The sequence below is a fragment of the Melospiza georgiana genome, chromosome 3 (genome assembly GCF_028018845.1).
Source record: "Melospiza georgiana isolate bMelGeo1 chromosome 3, bMelGeo1.pri, whole genome shotgun sequence".
NCBI lineage: Eukaryota > Metazoa > Chordata > Aves > Passeriformes > Passerellidae > Melospiza > Melospiza georgiana.
In genome coordinates this window covers 17125717-17141798 of record NC_080432.1, presented here as the reverse complement: position 1 = coordinate 17141798, position 16082 = coordinate 17125717, and the positions used below count along the sequence as shown (strand labels likewise).

At 45.4% G+C, this 16082-nt stretch overlaps 1 protein-coding gene across 1 annotated transcript in view; it reads left to right on the top strand.

Annotated features, from left to right (window-relative positions):
* Nucleotides 1–15181, top strand: part of CAPN13 (calpain 13) — a 47741-nt gene extending 32560 nt beyond the window's left edge. Inside the window, exons 13-21 of the mRNA XM_058021171.1 lie at nucleotides 967–1029; nucleotides 1960–2017; nucleotides 3183–3250; nucleotides 4704–4772; nucleotides 5734–5812; nucleotides 8587–8703; nucleotides 11707–11762; nucleotides 13283–13328; nucleotides 14930–15181. Of these exons, the coding sequence (XP_057877154.1) occupies nucleotides 967–1029; nucleotides 1960–2017; nucleotides 3183–3250; nucleotides 4704–4772; nucleotides 5734–5812; nucleotides 8587–8703; nucleotides 11707–11762; nucleotides 13283–13309 (537 nt within the window). The 3' untranslated portion in view covers nucleotides 13310–13328; nucleotides 14930–15181. The remainder of the gene's footprint in view (nucleotides 1–966; nucleotides 1030–1959; nucleotides 2018–3182; nucleotides 3251–4703; nucleotides 4773–5733; nucleotides 5813–8586; nucleotides 8704–11706; nucleotides 11763–13282; nucleotides 13329–14929) is intronic.
* The last annotated feature ends 901 nt before the right edge of the window (nucleotides 15182–16082 follow it).

The following is a 16082-nucleotide window of genomic DNA, read 5'->3' as shown; positions in this document are numbered from 1 at the left end:
TCTCTAGTCCAACCCCGATTTTGTCCTCTCCAGCCCAGCCACCATGGGTTTTTTGAGCTCTTGCTGTGAGCTGTGCACATTGCCAGGGCTGGTCCCATCAGCAAAGCCCTGCCACAGAGAGGCTGCTATTTACAACTTTCAGAGACACAGATCTTTGAAGCCTGAGGTGTGAAGGAGAACAGAAAGCTGAGTCCTTTCCTTGTGATTCATTTTCCAGCACACAATTAAGCCCCATTAGAGAGGTGGTGTAAATGGTGACTTTTTATCTCTTCCCACTGACAAGCTGTCAGTTTACCTGGCTGTTGTCCTTAGCCAGTGTTCTGACTTTGATGAATTGTGGTACCCACAGTTCCTGCTCCTGTTCAGGTATTTGGGCTTCTTTGCTGTGAAGTATCTCACACAGAGATGAAGGCATTGGGTCTTGGGCTTAGATTTTTTTCTGAAGACTTTATAACATTAAGGATAATTCCAATTAGTGGCTGGTGTATCCTTTCACTGGAAGGTTGGGGGAAAAAAATCACTTAACCATTGAATTGCAATTGCTCAGGTATAGTCCAAGCTTGTCTTGGGACTGAGAAGGTACAAGAGAAAGGAAAAGTCAGCTTTTCTGCTCTGTTTTCTTGGTTCACATGAATCTTCCCATGCCCTGAGCAGTGTCCCAACCAAGGTCCATCAATAAGGATCAGGCTCATGTATTGACTTGCTGAATTCCACTCTGGATGTGTTCTGTCATCTTCCTTAATCCCCGAACTGCTCCTTCCTGGTTGTACTAGCTGCTAACACCCAAAATATGCTTCTTCCTTCATTGCAGTAGCACTTGCTCACTCTTAAGCCTCTTTATTTTGGGGGTGTGAAAACTGCAGCCTGTGCTGCACATTCCCTGCCCCTCTAAAGTGCTGTCTGGATCTACAGACTTTTGCTTCCAGTAGCTGAATTATTTATGTCTGCTCTTTGTTTTCAATGCAGGATGTACCAAGACAGAACCAGAATAGCTCCTATAAGGCTCTTTTCCTAAGACATGCTAAGCAGGTACCCTCTCTAAAACATATTGTTGGAGAAAAAAAAAAATTAAAAAAATCACCACATGTGGACTTGCAGAAAAACTGATCTATGATGTTGATACAAATCCATTTAGAATTTTTTTTTTGGAAATGTAGCTCCATCCTCAAGTGGATACCCTGAAAATGGTATTGATTGACTTGCCAAAACCTCTAGAAAAATGGGACGTTCAGCTGGGATAGATTGTCTAGTGCCATATATCAGTGGAATATTGGAGATTTATAGTTGAGCTGGTGATGGGCTTGCATGTGTACTTTCTTGGTTTGGTTTTTTTTTTTTTTGCTTGGTTTGTTTATTTGCTGAAAGCAATTAGAAAGCCTTGGGTAGTCCCCCCCCTCTCATCAGCATCATTTTCCATTTGCCTTCTCAGCACTTGGAAACCAGACATCAGTCAGCATTTGAGTAATTGATTCCTGCTCTTTCAGAGCCAAGCTCTGTGTTCACAGGAGATGCTTTTAATGGTTTAATAAACTGTTATAAAGAACTCCTTGACTTAGTCAAGAGGAAAAAAATCGCTGTCAAAAGTCCCTGCACAATGAACCTCTGGCAGTTAATGGTGACATCAATGCGTGAAGGTGAAAACGAGCAGGGGTGTCTGGGGTGGCTGATGAGCAGCACTGCCTGTGCTCCCAGCCCTCCCACACTGTGCCTGCTGTGCTGCCCATCCGCAGCTCCCCATCCCTGCAGAGCCAACCCCGTGGGGATGGAAGTGCAGCTGGAGTGGCCCGGCAGCATGGAGAGTTGGGTCGTGCTCCAGAGAGGATGCTGCTGCTCCTTCGATGGATATAAACAGAGGTTCTTGGTTGACACAGTGTCTGAGAAAAAAAAGGTTTGGGCAAAAGTGGCACAGGAGAAAACTTGATGCTCACAGACATCTCTTTGTGCTTTATTTTGCATCAGGGCTCAACTATCGATGCCTCGCAGCTGCAACAACTCCTTAATGAAGTGATCTCCCAAGGTAAAGCTTTTGGTGCTTCCTTATCCTCGGACTAGAGTCAATTAGTCACAGGATTTAATGGTGTCCTGATGGTCCTTAAACAATCCTCATTGTGGCTTCCTGCACTGTGGGATCAGAGCATGAGAGTGGCACAGCTGGAGGCTGGAGCCAGCTCAGCCATGTGCTCAGCCAGGCTCAAAGTGCTCTTAGGACTTGCTAAATCAGCATAAGGGGCCTTTCTTGTCACTTTCATTTTCCTTGGCTGGGTTTGGAAAGACAGGAGTCTGCTAAGGAAGGCAGGAGCCTCTCCTGAAAGGCAAAATGTAAACCCTCCCCACCCCTCTGAATTGCTATAAATTTTAAATTAAGGGGCTCTTAGGCAAAAATACAGGAGCAGGAAATAACCGTTCTTTAATAGGGAAAGGGAAAAAAAAGGATAAAATAAACAACGCAGTACACTAGAACAACACTGACAGAGTCAGAACCCAACCTGACACCCTGTGGGTCAGGGTGTTGGTGCAGTCCCATTGGAAATGTGGCTGCCGCCCTCCTGAAGTGTCAGTTGTGGTTCTGTTGGAGCAAGGGGGGTCCTGTAGAGAAGAATGTATTCTTCCTCTGAAAATCCAGTGGAAGAGGAGGCAGCTGCTGTGCCTCTGGGGAATCCAGTGGAGAAAGCCATACTGGTGTCTCAAAACCTCTGGATTATATCCGGGTAGCAATGCTTGGCTCCTCCCTCTGGGCGGAGCATCTCCCAATGGGATGTTATAGCTCTTATCAGCCATGCAGTGACATTGTCTGTTATCAGCAATGTCCCCTCCCAAGGGAGGTGTGAATGTGGTCACTTAGAGAGATAAGGCAAACTGCCCACTTGACAAAGGTAATCTACCATACAGATGGTGATGGAAAACATCTTGCATGGCAATCCTCAACATCCCTCCCTGGGCAGGGGCTGTGCAGGGTGAGCCCACACAGGGCACCTGTCCCTGGGGAAGGCAGAGGTGTCTGAGATGTGCAGATTCCCTCAGCCTGGCACAGAGCCCTTGCTGCTGTGTGAGAGACTGAAAAGCTGGGGCTTTTCAACTGTGTGAGCCTTCAGCCAGGTGTCCTCCTTGCCTCAGAACGCTGTCCTGATGCCTGTCACAGCCCTAGCTCTTGCTAATTCCTTCTGTTTTGTCAATCCTTGCAGATGAAATGACCAGCCTGGGAGGGAGATTCAGCTTTGATTCATGCAGAGGCATTTTAGCTCTGATGGATGTATCCTTTCAGCAGAAGCAATAAACTTCCCTGGTGCTGCCCATCCTTGCCTTGAGTTATGGCTGAGCTGAGCATCCCAGTGTGAGAACCTGCAAGTAAATATTAGCCCAAATCCCCAATAAATAACTGTCCCACAGTCCATGCAGGACTTTGCTGTGCACACCCTGGCTCTGCTGTGTCTGCTACAAGGTGAAGATCAGCCTTCTGCTGCCAGCCAGTCCTTTGCTCTCATTTTGCCCCCTCTGGGGCTTGGCTAATCTTCACCCTTGGGTGGGGGTGTCAGGCAGAGCTGAGACAAGGAGGCAGGGCAGAGTTGAGGCATAGCTCAGCTGTTCTGTGGTGGTTGCACTACCTGTGGTGGCACTTCAGCAGGCTGCCAGCAGTGCTGGTGTCAGGGACAGAAACACTGTCACTGCTGAATGCCAGGCACCGGCCTCACAGGTCATCCCAGGGTGGATTTCCAGTGTATCTTTGCTATTTAGCTGAGTGACTCAGTCTTTTTACTGTTAACAAGACAACACAAGAAACACATTTCTGGACATTGTAGAACAAGAGGGCTCCTTGATGGAGACATACATCTCCCTCGTGTGTTTCTTCCCCTTTGCTTCCTCATTGTCTCTTTTCCTCCGTGCCTCGAAAAAGCTTTGAGACATTTTCAGACCTTTAAAAACTGCCAGAAAATGAATTTAAATGACCAGAAGTCCCTCTCTCTTTCCAGCTTTCAGCATGTAGCCAGTGAAGGAGACTTTTCCTCCTCTGCAAAGCCTGTCCTGGGATAAGTGGGCACTGTGAATGCATGGCACGTGCAAAGAGCTGACAAAGCCTCTGCTCTGCTGTAATTCAGGATGGATTTTTAATTCTCTGGCCTGCAGATAACCCATGTACAGTGTGCCCTATCCTGGCCTGCAAAGCCAGGATCAGCTTTTTTCACTCAGGTTCCACGACAGCAGCATTTGTCTGCTTGCATTTCAGTGGGGATGAGTTTTGCTCTCGGGGAGGTTTCACCATCCTGCACTGGGGTGGGTGCTGTGTGTCTGCTCAGGACTCCTGGGTGGGGAATGGAGGTTTGGGATCATCTCCGCGTGCTCTTGGCTCCTCAGGGCCTGCTCTCCCGGAGGATCCAGGCAGGGCAGATCCTGTGCAGAGGCAAGGCCATGGGGCCACATTCATTCACAGGGGTGTCCGTGCTCCGGGGCTAAACGTCACCCTGTGGTTAAAGGCACCTTATAAATAGAAACCTTTTGTGGTTTGTGAGCACAGGCATGAGCAGCTGTGCAGTGTGACAAAAAAGGTGGATTTAAACACCACTGAGGGCAGGAAAACTCTTGCTTTTCTCAGCAAGAAATGACCCACCGAAGAGGCTGCATCTTAGGCGTTCAGCTCCATGCAGGCAGCAACAAAGCCAGCCAGGTTCAGCCCTCATTAAGTGCTCCATCCTTAACTAAATGCTCAGCTCAACTCGAACGGGAGGCTCACCCTGCAGGAGTTCGGGAGCCTCTGGAGGAGCCTCACTAAGTACAGGGTACAGGGGAGGGGGTGGCTCTCTCTCGGGATGCTCTGGGTACTTTGTGGATTCTGTGGATTCCGTGCCCCGGGGCTCTCCAGCAGCGGGGAGCAGATGCTCGGTGCTCTGGGAGAGAGGCCTTGCAGAGGCTGCTTGCTAATGGGAGAAGCCTTGCAGGGGTTGTTTCTTTGCTTAGCGGGTCAGAGTTCCCTCCTCTCACGCCAGGGAGGCAGTGGTGTGTGTAAAATGCTCCAAATGAGCAGCCCAGGCTTTTCCAGCACACAGAGCATCGAGGGGAAAGGTAGGAAGGCCAATTAGACTCAGAATCTGATGGAAATCTCCGTGTCTGTGCCACCACTGGCAGGGTTTTTTTTCTTTTGAAATCACTTCTTAAACAGAGTCATCTGAAAAATGTCATTTCCTCATTTCTGCAGTTTCTAGTGGGAATGTGTAGGATCTGATAAAGGCTTGTCTGGGAGAAATGTTTCTGCTCCAGGATAGGCACTGGAAGCAGTGATATGGTATTTGGGGTCCCACTAAATTCTACAGGGAATATCTGGCTGCTTCTCTGTGTCAGGTCCTTCTCCCTCAGCCTTGGTGCAGGACAGGAGGGATTCCTCAAGACTCAGGTTTTCAGGTTTTCCTCAAAACTCACCCTCAAGCTGTTTTGTTCCATCTTGAGATGCTCTGAGACCACCTATTTCCCCATCTAGATAGGGGTGCTCTCCCCACTGACAGTGCCTCAAATGTGCTGGGGTGTGTTAGGAAAGCAAAAAGGCTTCTGCCCACCCCAAACTGTGGGATTTCTTATGCAGTAACGTTCTGTCAGAGCCTTCTGAAAATGGGCCTCCCAATGTCACAGCCACCCCATCTCACCTGTTGAACTTCTTTGCATCATATTTATTAAGGGAGGAGAACTGGTTGTAGTGGTAAATGTGGGTGGTAAGAGCTTGAAATCTGCCTTTGCACTGTGTTTTAGGAGATCTTCTTCAGGGAAGACAGGAACCGTTCTGGATTTCTTGATGTTGCTGAACTGGAGAATGCCATACAGGCAGCAGGTACACCCAGAGGGGCTGAGAGCTCCCCTTGCTTTCCCTGGGGCACTGAAGGAAAGGATGAGACGGAAAGAGGAAAGAAAAAAAGATTTCTGGGGAGAAAGTGGCTTGGATTTCTCAGAGATGCCAGTTAGATCACAGCTCTGCTGAGAGATCTGTGCTGGGGAACAGCACAGAAAGATGCAGAGAAGTGAATGCAGCACTGGCCAGAGCTGCTTCCTGGTCATGGATGGAACATCCAGCAGGGAGGGAAGGAGAGAGGAAGAATGGATTCCTGCACTTCCTCAGTTCCTGCAGCTCCTCTCCAGGGCAGTGACTAAGTCTAGAAGGGAAAGGCACACTGACAGGCATTTATTTAGTTTGCACTGACCTCTGTTGGCTGCTGAGTGTGAAACTCTCAGTGACTGCACACGAGTAAAGCACTTCAGCTGAGTGCTCTCAAAGGAGACTTTGTGCATGCAGTACATCTCTGACACAGCCATCCCCTTTGAATTGTGCACTAGAGAAGCTCCCATTTGGCTTCTGGAGCTCAGAGGATGCTGTCCCAGGAGGAAACGGGCACAGGATTGCTATCATACCTGGAAGCCATCAGCTGAGGGGATGCATCTATAATTACTTAATATTTTTTGCTGCTGAGAGCTGGGCAAAGCTCTGTCTGAGCTGCACCTGCATTTCTCAGACAAGTGATCAGCACTGATCACAGTTTCACTGGTCACTGATGTGCCAAATGGCAAAGGAGAAGTTGCCATTCTGTGAGAAAGATGCTAAAGTGTAAAACTGGGAGGAAAACTGTGCATGGAAAAGTCCTGCCAGCCAAAACAATGCAGCTGTTTGAAGGCATAAAAAGGCACTGTCAAGTGGCAAATTCAATACATGTTTGACTAGAAGTAGTTCTGAGTGGGGAAGAAAATTACAAGCTCATTCTTGCTGCCCTCTGAGCCAGACATCTACATTTGAATCTGGCTTGGCAATGGGATGATTGATCCCTGTCCTGGCTTTTGAGCAGGAACCCCAGAAGGGGTTTGGGAGATTGGTGCTACCTCTGGGAATGGTATTAATGTATCTATGTCCAACTCCTAGCCAGCTGTTCCCTGAAGTGTTCAGTGCTTTCCCCAACAAAACTCTGCAGTGTGTGCTTAATTTTCACTGTTTTCTTAATGCTTCCAATAATAATAATAATGGATCAGAGTAAAGCAGGCAGCTGCATTAACAGCAGTGCTGCCCTGAAATGCAGCAGCGTTGGCCTGATGTATTTACAAACTCCTCTTTGGCAACAGCAAATGATTCAAAATAATTTTTATAAATAGGGAAACATCAAGTCAGTAGTTAATATCTTGGCCAAAACCAGAGGGAGGAATCCAGCAGATAAAAGCTTTGGGAAGTAGTCTTACAAATCAGCTGAAAAGTCTTGGGAACAGAGGGGACTGACCCTTCAGTTTTGTTGATGAGGTTGATTGAGAGATGTTGCCAAGTGAGCAAGTGTATCCCAGACTGACCAGGCCAAATTCTTGGTGTTTTATTAGTGTAAGGCTTGACTGTAGCATGCCATAAGTAATATTTACTGGAACCTGCTCTCTGGAGAGAGGTTCTTTGAATTCCTACTATCTTCAAAAGCTTAAAAATAGAATTCATTGCTCACTGCTACAGTGGTTTAAAACCAGACTCAAAGAAGACAATTAATTAGATTAATTTTTAATTACTATCTTTATCTCGTTTGAGAAGAATATAAAATCATGTTTACCTTAATTTGAAATGTATCTTAAGCCCAAATGTATTTCCATTCTTTAATTATTCAGCATAATGTACCTGCTTCCTGCTGGAGACCTCCAACTAGGCTCATGCAACCAGAGTTTGTCAATGGTGGCACTAAACCACTTCCATCTCTCTCCCCACACAGGTGTAGAGAAGCCATTTCTTTTATTTCTGCTTTTTCAACTAATTTAGCTCCATGATGAGTTCATTTAAAACTGAAAAGTTCAGAGCTGGTTGAAAAAGCAGGAAAGTTACTTCACATCCAGCTGAGCTACTAAAACCTGGAGTGAGCAAATGAGACTTCTCTGAAGTCTCAGAGAAGGCATTAAACCAAAGCTATCAGTCCAGCTCTCTGCAGAAAATTTCCCTTTTGTTTTGCAAATCAGCTTTTAGTGCAAAATATATTTAAATCATTCCTCTCATATAGCCAGCACATTTAGGGTAGTTTTATTTAACTAATAAAAGAATCATTCTAAAAAGAAATTTTTGTTCATTCAATTGAGTACCGATTTCCATCCAAACAGACTGCGACACAAATACTGAATAATCAGCTAATAAAAACGAAATGCACCCTTCACCATTTTCTAATAGAAGAGAAAATGTAAAAATTAAGAATCCCAGGCATGCTATGCAGCATAATAGCCTGAGCATGCAGCAATGCAGCATCTGCCTCTTTAGCAGAAAGAGCCGGTGGTATTGGAAATGCTACACTCAGACTTTTACAGTTATGAGCCAAAGAAAATCACCCTTTCTTATAGAAAATAAAAGCTAGAAAGGCAAAGCAAGATAACACAAGATTAGTTAGCTCAGTGTTTGCAGCTTGCTGACTTGAGCCACAATGGGAGTCAGCGAGTGGGGTGACTTTGGTTTGCCATTACCCAACCCTGACTCTTGGGCACGAAGTGGGGGAAAAGCTGTCCAGGGGAGGGGCTGTGTGACAGGAGAGGGGGCTGAGGGTGTTGCTGGCAGGGTGCAGGAGGCCAGCAGAGCTGCTCCATCCCCTCCCAGCGTGTTTTCCCCGGCAGGTCTGTCCGTGGACGTGGTGCTGCTGCGGCTGCTGACGCTGCGCTACGGCGATGGCGCCGGCAGGGTTGGGTTCCGCGACTTCGTGTGCTGCATGCTGCGCCTCGACACCATGAGCCGTGAGTGCCAGCCCTGCCAGGGCCCCTGCAGCAGGGCAGCCTGCAAGCCAGCCTCAGAGAGGGACAAGGGACACGACACAAGGTGTAATCATACTGGTCCAACAGCGTAGCTTCAAGTGACACAGCTGCCCCGAGCCCAGGTGTGGCCCAAGCTCTTTGGGCAGCTGGCTTGCCAGGCGCTGGATTTATCTCCTGTGCACTGGTACAGAAAATCTAGGTGACCCCGACTCTAGGAATGATTGGCACCTGGCTCCATTGATTCAGAATGCTGGACAATTGCTTTATTAAAACTATATTACGTTACAGAATCACAGAATGATGAGGTTGGAAGAGACCTCTGAGATCATCAAGTCCAACCTTTGCCCTAACACCTCAACTAGACTATGGCACCAATCTTTCTTTAAACACATCCAGAGATGGTGATTCTACCACTTCCCTGGGAAGAGCATTCCGTAGTTTTATTCTTTCAGTGAAAAATTTCTTGCTAATATCCAGCCTATACCTTCCCTGATGTAGCTTGAGACGGTGCACTCTGGTTCTGTCAGTTGCTGCCCGGTTACATTACGACTATATGAAAGAGACACTATACTATAATACAAAGAATACTAAAGAATACAACTTGTGACTGTCTGAGGCAGCCAGGATGCAGTTTTGAGCCAATTGGCCGAGGAAACAAAACAATCCTCAGCAGAATCCAACTGACAAATCACTTCAGGTAAACAATCTTCCTAACACATTCCACATGTGCAAAAACTACAGAAGCAGCAAGTAGAGATAAGAATTGGTTTTCTCTGCTTCTCTCTGTGCTTCTCCATGAAAAAACCCTGAGAGAGAAAATTATGTCTCTCTCTGTTCAGAGAATGTGAATGCCACACACTGGAGCAACCGGCTGCTAGAAAGTAGCTCAGTGTTCAGTAAAGTTCTCTCAGTTTTTTGGTAAAGAGAAAGTCCAGTATTCTCTGTGGATAAACAAGCCCATTCCCCATGTTCCATCCAGCTATTGCCTGGCACTTGCAAGGAGGGAGTGCCTGTAAAAGAGCTTTTGCCTGAATGGAAATGAAATTGTGTTTTACAAAATCATAATTTTTGCTACTCTAATAATAAGCATTTTGACTGGAAATATTGGTGGTTAAAGCCAGCAACTGTGACCCCTGTGCTAGAACATTGCTACAGCAATTTATTTCATCTTTGGAATGAGCTGGGTTTCAGCAGTGCATGGAAAGGAGCATTCATTTCCTCCCATGTGTTTGTAGCACTGATGTTTAATGGGCCAACAGTGGTCAGCAGATCTGCTTGGATGACACTGCTGAAAATCCCATTTCAAGGGAGTGCAGCAGAAACAGCTCTGAAAGTATTGTAAAATCAGAGCGTGTCCCGGTTTTAATGCTTGCATTAAAAAAAAAAAAAAAAAGAAGCTTGTAAACACCCATTTTTTGTGATTATACATGTCACTTGCTATAGATGAAAGTTTTTATGCCTAAATTAGTGCCATAGAATTTTTTTTTGTTTAAAATAGATCCTTTTACATTTTAAGAGCCAATGTAAAGACAAATCCTTTGCATCCATGTGGAAAGGAGTATCTAAAATTTCATTGCTGTCTGTAATGAGAATCTTAAAATGCTTTCCACTCTTTCAGTTACCACTTTGCAGAGGGTTTAATGTGGAATACATTTTTCAAACTTTTTAGATCGTGGTGAATAAGTTTGTTACAGGAGAGGATAAGGGTGCCAAGTGGGAATAAAAGGCAGCCAACCTTTATGATGATGTGAATGCAGCGGGGAAGATAAAATCTGTCCCATTAAATCATTATTCATCCTTTCAAGATAGACAGAGATGAGACTCACACCAAAAGCAGCATCTTCTTTGCAAATTCTATTTAACTGGAGTTAATGAAGCAGTAAAGAGGCACTTACCTCTGCCCAGAGGAGGTAATTTCAGCGCTGCCATTTTTCCTAAAAAGACTGCTGGGTGCAAGCCCAGCCCTGCATTTGCAGCCTTGTCAAGGCTCTGGGCACAACATGGGGATTTCCTTGTTCTGTGCCTTTCTTCAGAGCAGTGCAGGCTGGATGTGCCACCTTTCCTCCCTGCTTTGGGCCATTCAGGTAGCTCTGGTGGCCTCCTAAGGGCCAGATGAGCAATGAGCCCTTGTGCCCTGTTCCCACCCTCTCCCTGCAGTCTGGGCATGTTTCAAAACACCTGTAATCTCACAAAGTGTTTTCCATGCAGAGTGGGAAACTCCAGGCTCCCAGAGAAATGTGTCATTCAAGGATAGGCAGACTTAAATTTGTTTCAACTTTTTATTGCTGTTATAAGAGCATATTTCTAGGAGAAAAGTAATTTCAAAATAAATAAAACCCCTCAAAATACTGTGTTTTGAGTTTATCCAAATGCTTGGGTTTGAAGGCTTCTCCTAGACATACTGCAATATAAATATGCACATAGAATAACAATATTTGAATGGATTTAAATTTCCTGATGGCAAAGTGTTCTGTCAAAAAAACTTTCAGCAATGTTAATTTCAAACTCTAGCTGAATAACAGCAGCATCTGCATTTATATTCCCTGCAAAAAGCTTGCAAGGCATACTAATGACTTCAAGAGAACCACTTTCTTTAGGGCACACTGTGATCACTCACTTCCAGGGAGGATGGAAAAGGACCAGCAGAAAGTTTCCCTGTGGGAAGATGTGTTTCAGTAGTTCACCATCCTCCTGTCCCTCTTCAGGCAGGAAAACAATTGAAACAAATTCTGAGAGGATATGAAGGCAGCCACATTGAGCACTGCACACTTCTGCCAAATTCTGGCCCCAAAATTGGGATCCCTTCCCAGGCTGTGATCCGAGGGCCAAGGCAGGAGGGGTACCCAGCACAGGAATGAGATGTGGCCAGGCAGAGCATCCCAGCACAGGGACTGCAGCTCTGCTCCTCAGCTGCCACAGCCTTATGTCAGAAGCAAGAATGCAATGTATTCTCATGAAATAAGGGGGTTTTTGTTCTGCCCCTAGATGCATTCCAAAACTTAGCAGAGGGCGGATCACAAATTTCAATGACAGCAATGGAGGTAAGAATGCTCCTTCTCTTCTCTTCTCTTCTCTTCTCTTCTCTTCTCTTCTCTTCTCTTCTCTTCTCTTCTCTTCTCTTCTCTTCTCTTCTCTTCTCTTCTCTTCTCTTCTCTTCTCTTCTCTTCTCTTCTCTTCTCTTCTCTTCTCTTCTCTTCTCTTCTCTTCTCTTCTCTTCTCTTCCCTTCCCTTCCCTTCCCTTCCCTTCCCTTCCCTTCCCTTCCCTTCCCTTCCCTTCCCTTCCCTTCCCTTCCCTTCCCTTCCCTTCCCTTCCCTTCCCTTCCCTTCCCTTCCCTTCCCTTCCCTTCCCTTCCCTTCCCTTCCCTTCCCTTCCCTTCCCTTCCCTTCCCTTCCCTTCCCTTCCCTTCCCTTCCCTTCCCTTCCCTTCCCTTCCCTTCCCTTCCCTTCCCTTCCCTTCCCTTCCCTTCCCTTCCCTTCCCTTCCCTTCCCTTCCCTTCCCTTCCCTTCCCTTCCCTTCCCTTCCCTTCCCTTCCCTTCCCTTCCCTTCCCTTCCCTTCCCTTCCCGTGGGAGCTCATTTTATCAGAGGGGTGAAGTTAGAGATGATGTGTGATTTGTGTTACTGGTTTTTGTCCAAGCAAATGGTGGTGGAGGTTTTGCCTGGCTGGAAGTGCCTCCTGTGTGGGAGGTGTTTCCCTGGGGTTCCCTGGCCCCACTGGAGCACAGCTCCATCCATCCCTGGCCAAGGCATGGGGTCTTCCCTTACTGACACCAGCCTGTCATTGCTGGAAACATTGCTCAAAGTGACTTTGAGGAAGTGACAAAAAAATAAAAAAATCCATGCCCTCATTTCTTACTGCCCCATCTGTTAATCCTGAATTGCAAAACATCTTGGTTTTAAGAAAGAACCAGCAGACAAATGCTTGCTGCTGCTGTTTGTCTTAAAAGCACAGCCTGAAGGATAGCTCAGTGAATGGGGATACATCAGGCTTTTTATCAGCTAGTCTGAAGCAAAAATCCTGCTGTGCTCCATAGTGATATGCCTGAGTACTGCATTTTATCAGTCTGGGGACTGTTATTTGACAACCCAGTGTTTAAAAAGGTTTTTTAAAACAGCCTTTTACAATCTCACCAGCTCCTGTTTACACTCTGTGTCTAGTGCAGGGCCTCATTGTTTTAATTCTTTTTTTTTTCTTTTGCACCAAGGGCAGAGCACAGTTTGCAAGCAGAGGACCTGGACCTATTTTACAGGGTAGTCTGTAGGACAGCCAGAAGTTGCTATCCCTTCCACTTGCAATCAGGCAGGTGCCACAACTTTCCCAGCAATTGCTCCTGCTGCAGCTGCTGCAATAATTTATCATGGAAAACAACATATGGAAAGAGTTTCTGGGTCTGAATTGTAATAAGGGAAAGAGGCAGTTCCAAAATCCCTCAACTATCCTGTGCACTACAAAAGGATAGTTGAGGGTCATTGGGTCACCCCTGAAGGTCCTGAGACAAGTCTGAAGGTTTGGTGTATACCATTTCTGTCTAATTGTACCTTTTCTTCTCCTTTTTTTCCAGTGGCTGACCCTTGTCATGTACACCTAGAGGGATGACAGAGGTCATGGTAAGAAATCTCCTCAGTGCTGACAAGAGAGGGTGGGGCCCTTGCAGGAGGCTCAGCCTGCAGTTATGGGGGGTTTTGAGAGAAAAAGCTGTGAGAGGAAGAGGGAAAGAGGTGAGACCTGCAGCATGAGAAGGGCTCTAAAGGAAATTGGACTTTGGGCTGTCTTTTTCCTGGGGAATTGCTGATGGCCTTACCAGTCAAGCAGACCACCAATGGCTCAGCTAGAAACTTGCCCCCACCTAAGATAATAGATGAGAGAGCATAACTTATTTTTTTGAGTTCTGAGGGGTGCAGTTAACTCTTCATATTTTACACAGCAGCAAATGTATAGTCAAATAGAGGGTGGGTATACAAAGTAACTTAGATTTCTTGGTCAGTCTGATTTCACATTTTTAACAGAATTACGTGGTTTGGTTTACATTTGAACTACAATCCCTACCTTGTGCTTCTTGTGATGTTTGCTGCCTTCATGTCAGGCCTAGAGAGGAACTTTTTTCCTCTGGATCTCCCAATTTTGCTGCTTGGTTCTCCTGAAAGACTTTGCCTTTTCCTGCAGAACTTGTGCTGTTCATAGACCCGAGAGCCATCTCGGCCATGGTGCTCCTGCCAGCCCTCTGTGATGCAAATGTCCCAGCTGCAGTGTTAAAGTGTTGGTGCTGCTCCCAAAGGAGAAAACAGGGAGGAAACCCTTAGTAAAATGTGCAGTGCAGGGGCAGCTGACCCCCAGGAATTTGTGGAGCATCCTTGGGCAAATCAGACCCTTTCCTTATCAGCCCGGACCAAAAATGGAGTAAAAACTTCAAACCCATTACATTCTTTGAAATCCATTCACTGCATCCAGCTAATCCTTCCTCTAGATATTGGATTCCACTTGTGAACAACACAGGAGCAGTAAATGTGATAAGAATTGTTTTTTCTTTCTCTGAGAATGTGAAACCCAGAAATATTTTTGGGAAGAATTATGCCTTGCTTTTCTCTGTAAAGAGAAATGTGGGGACACTGTGATGCCTTCACCTCTGAGCTCTGCCTGCAAACAGTTGTTTATTTGAAAGTCTGCCCTTTGCATTCAGAGCTGTGGACAGTGCAAAGCTGCATTTTGATGTGTTGGTGTGTGGAAACAGAATATTCACAACACTGCACCCAGCACTTGCACTGCAGACTGTCATTAGGTAAATATGAAAAGGACCTCACCTTTGGAGATGAAGTTGCTTAAATTATTGCTTGCAAATTAAATTCATAGTCTATTTAGTAATCTTTTTTTTCCATGAATGATTCATAAACTGATCATAACTTCTGGGAATATATAATTAATCATAATTTTCACTTACTGGTTTGGAATGAAATCCTGCCTGCAGGGTGTTTATAAGCAGCTCACTTGAGCAATTTAGCAGACACTTGCAGCTGGAGCCTGGGCAGTCGTGGCACAGGACCCTCAGAAGATCAGAACTGTTAAAACTGGAGCCTAACAAACTGTGATTGATGTGGGACAACACACTTGGCATTCTCGGAAAAAATTCTCTTGGCAAAAATATTCCCATTGGAGATTTCCAAAGGCTGACCTGAAGCTGGCTGTGTTCTGAGTCTCTTTACCTCTGTTTCAGGTGACTTTTCTTCCTCCTCAGCAGAGCAGTGCCAAAGGCCATCCCATAAAAAATCCATCCATAGAATTCTTGAAAAACCACAGTGAAGGAGTGGAGCCAGGTGTCCTCGTGCTTGGTGGTACTCCAGGCTGCTGGGGTGAAGAGTCCTTTCCAGGCAACCTGGAGGTGCTTGGAGAGGGAAGAATTGCTAATGGAAGCACTCCATGGGCAAACTGGAAGTACTTAATGGTCTGGGCAAGCTGGAAGTGTTGACTGTGATCTCCTCTCATCTTCCTGTAAATAGCACAGAAGCCAGGAACAGCTCCATTAACTCCACTATGAAAAAGAACAGAGCCATGCCTTTTGTGTGAAAGGAGTGTATAAGATGTAGGTTACAAAAACAATTAAGAGACAGTTTTATTTTAATTATTTCTTCATTTTCTTCTTTGCCATTTATAAGTGCCAGAAAATGATGGAAGAAATTAGTCCTAATTCATAAATAACACCAGACTCTTTTTAGTTTTCTTTGTACTTTTTATTAATAAATTAGGGGGAAAAAAAGTCTTATGCATTTTTGAGTTCATCAACTATAGGGATTTCATTTTATTTGCTACAGAAATGAGGTGGCATATTAGAGATACAGAACAAATTGTTCAGTGCTTTTTTCTGACTTCCAGAATCTATATTGGGACTGTTTGGGAGTGGAAAAGTTTATCAGAACTGCATTCTCTTCCTCTGTCCTGATGTCTTTAGAAATGTAGGGCTTCTTCAGACATAATTCCTGCTCAAAAATTTAACTTAAACCTGCAGAATAACTGTAACCTTTCTGTACCCACACATGAACTTCACTTTCATACTTTTTTATCATGGCACTAACAGTGAATTTAGTGATCTATTCCACTCAGGTATTGAAAAAAAATTATGAAGACTCTATTTGTGAAAATGCCAAAAAAGAAGGATGTCAATGGATGAAAGAAATCCCAGGTTGCCATGGCAATATAATTCACACCATGCCTCAACTAGACCTTCTACACAGGTTTCCATTGAGGCATCTACACATTAGCAACAGATTTACCCATTTGCCAGGCAGATGTTGCACACTGGAGCAGCAACTGCATCACAGGTAAAGATGAAACCCAGATTTTTGTTACCATGAGCACAGTCTGTGCTTTGT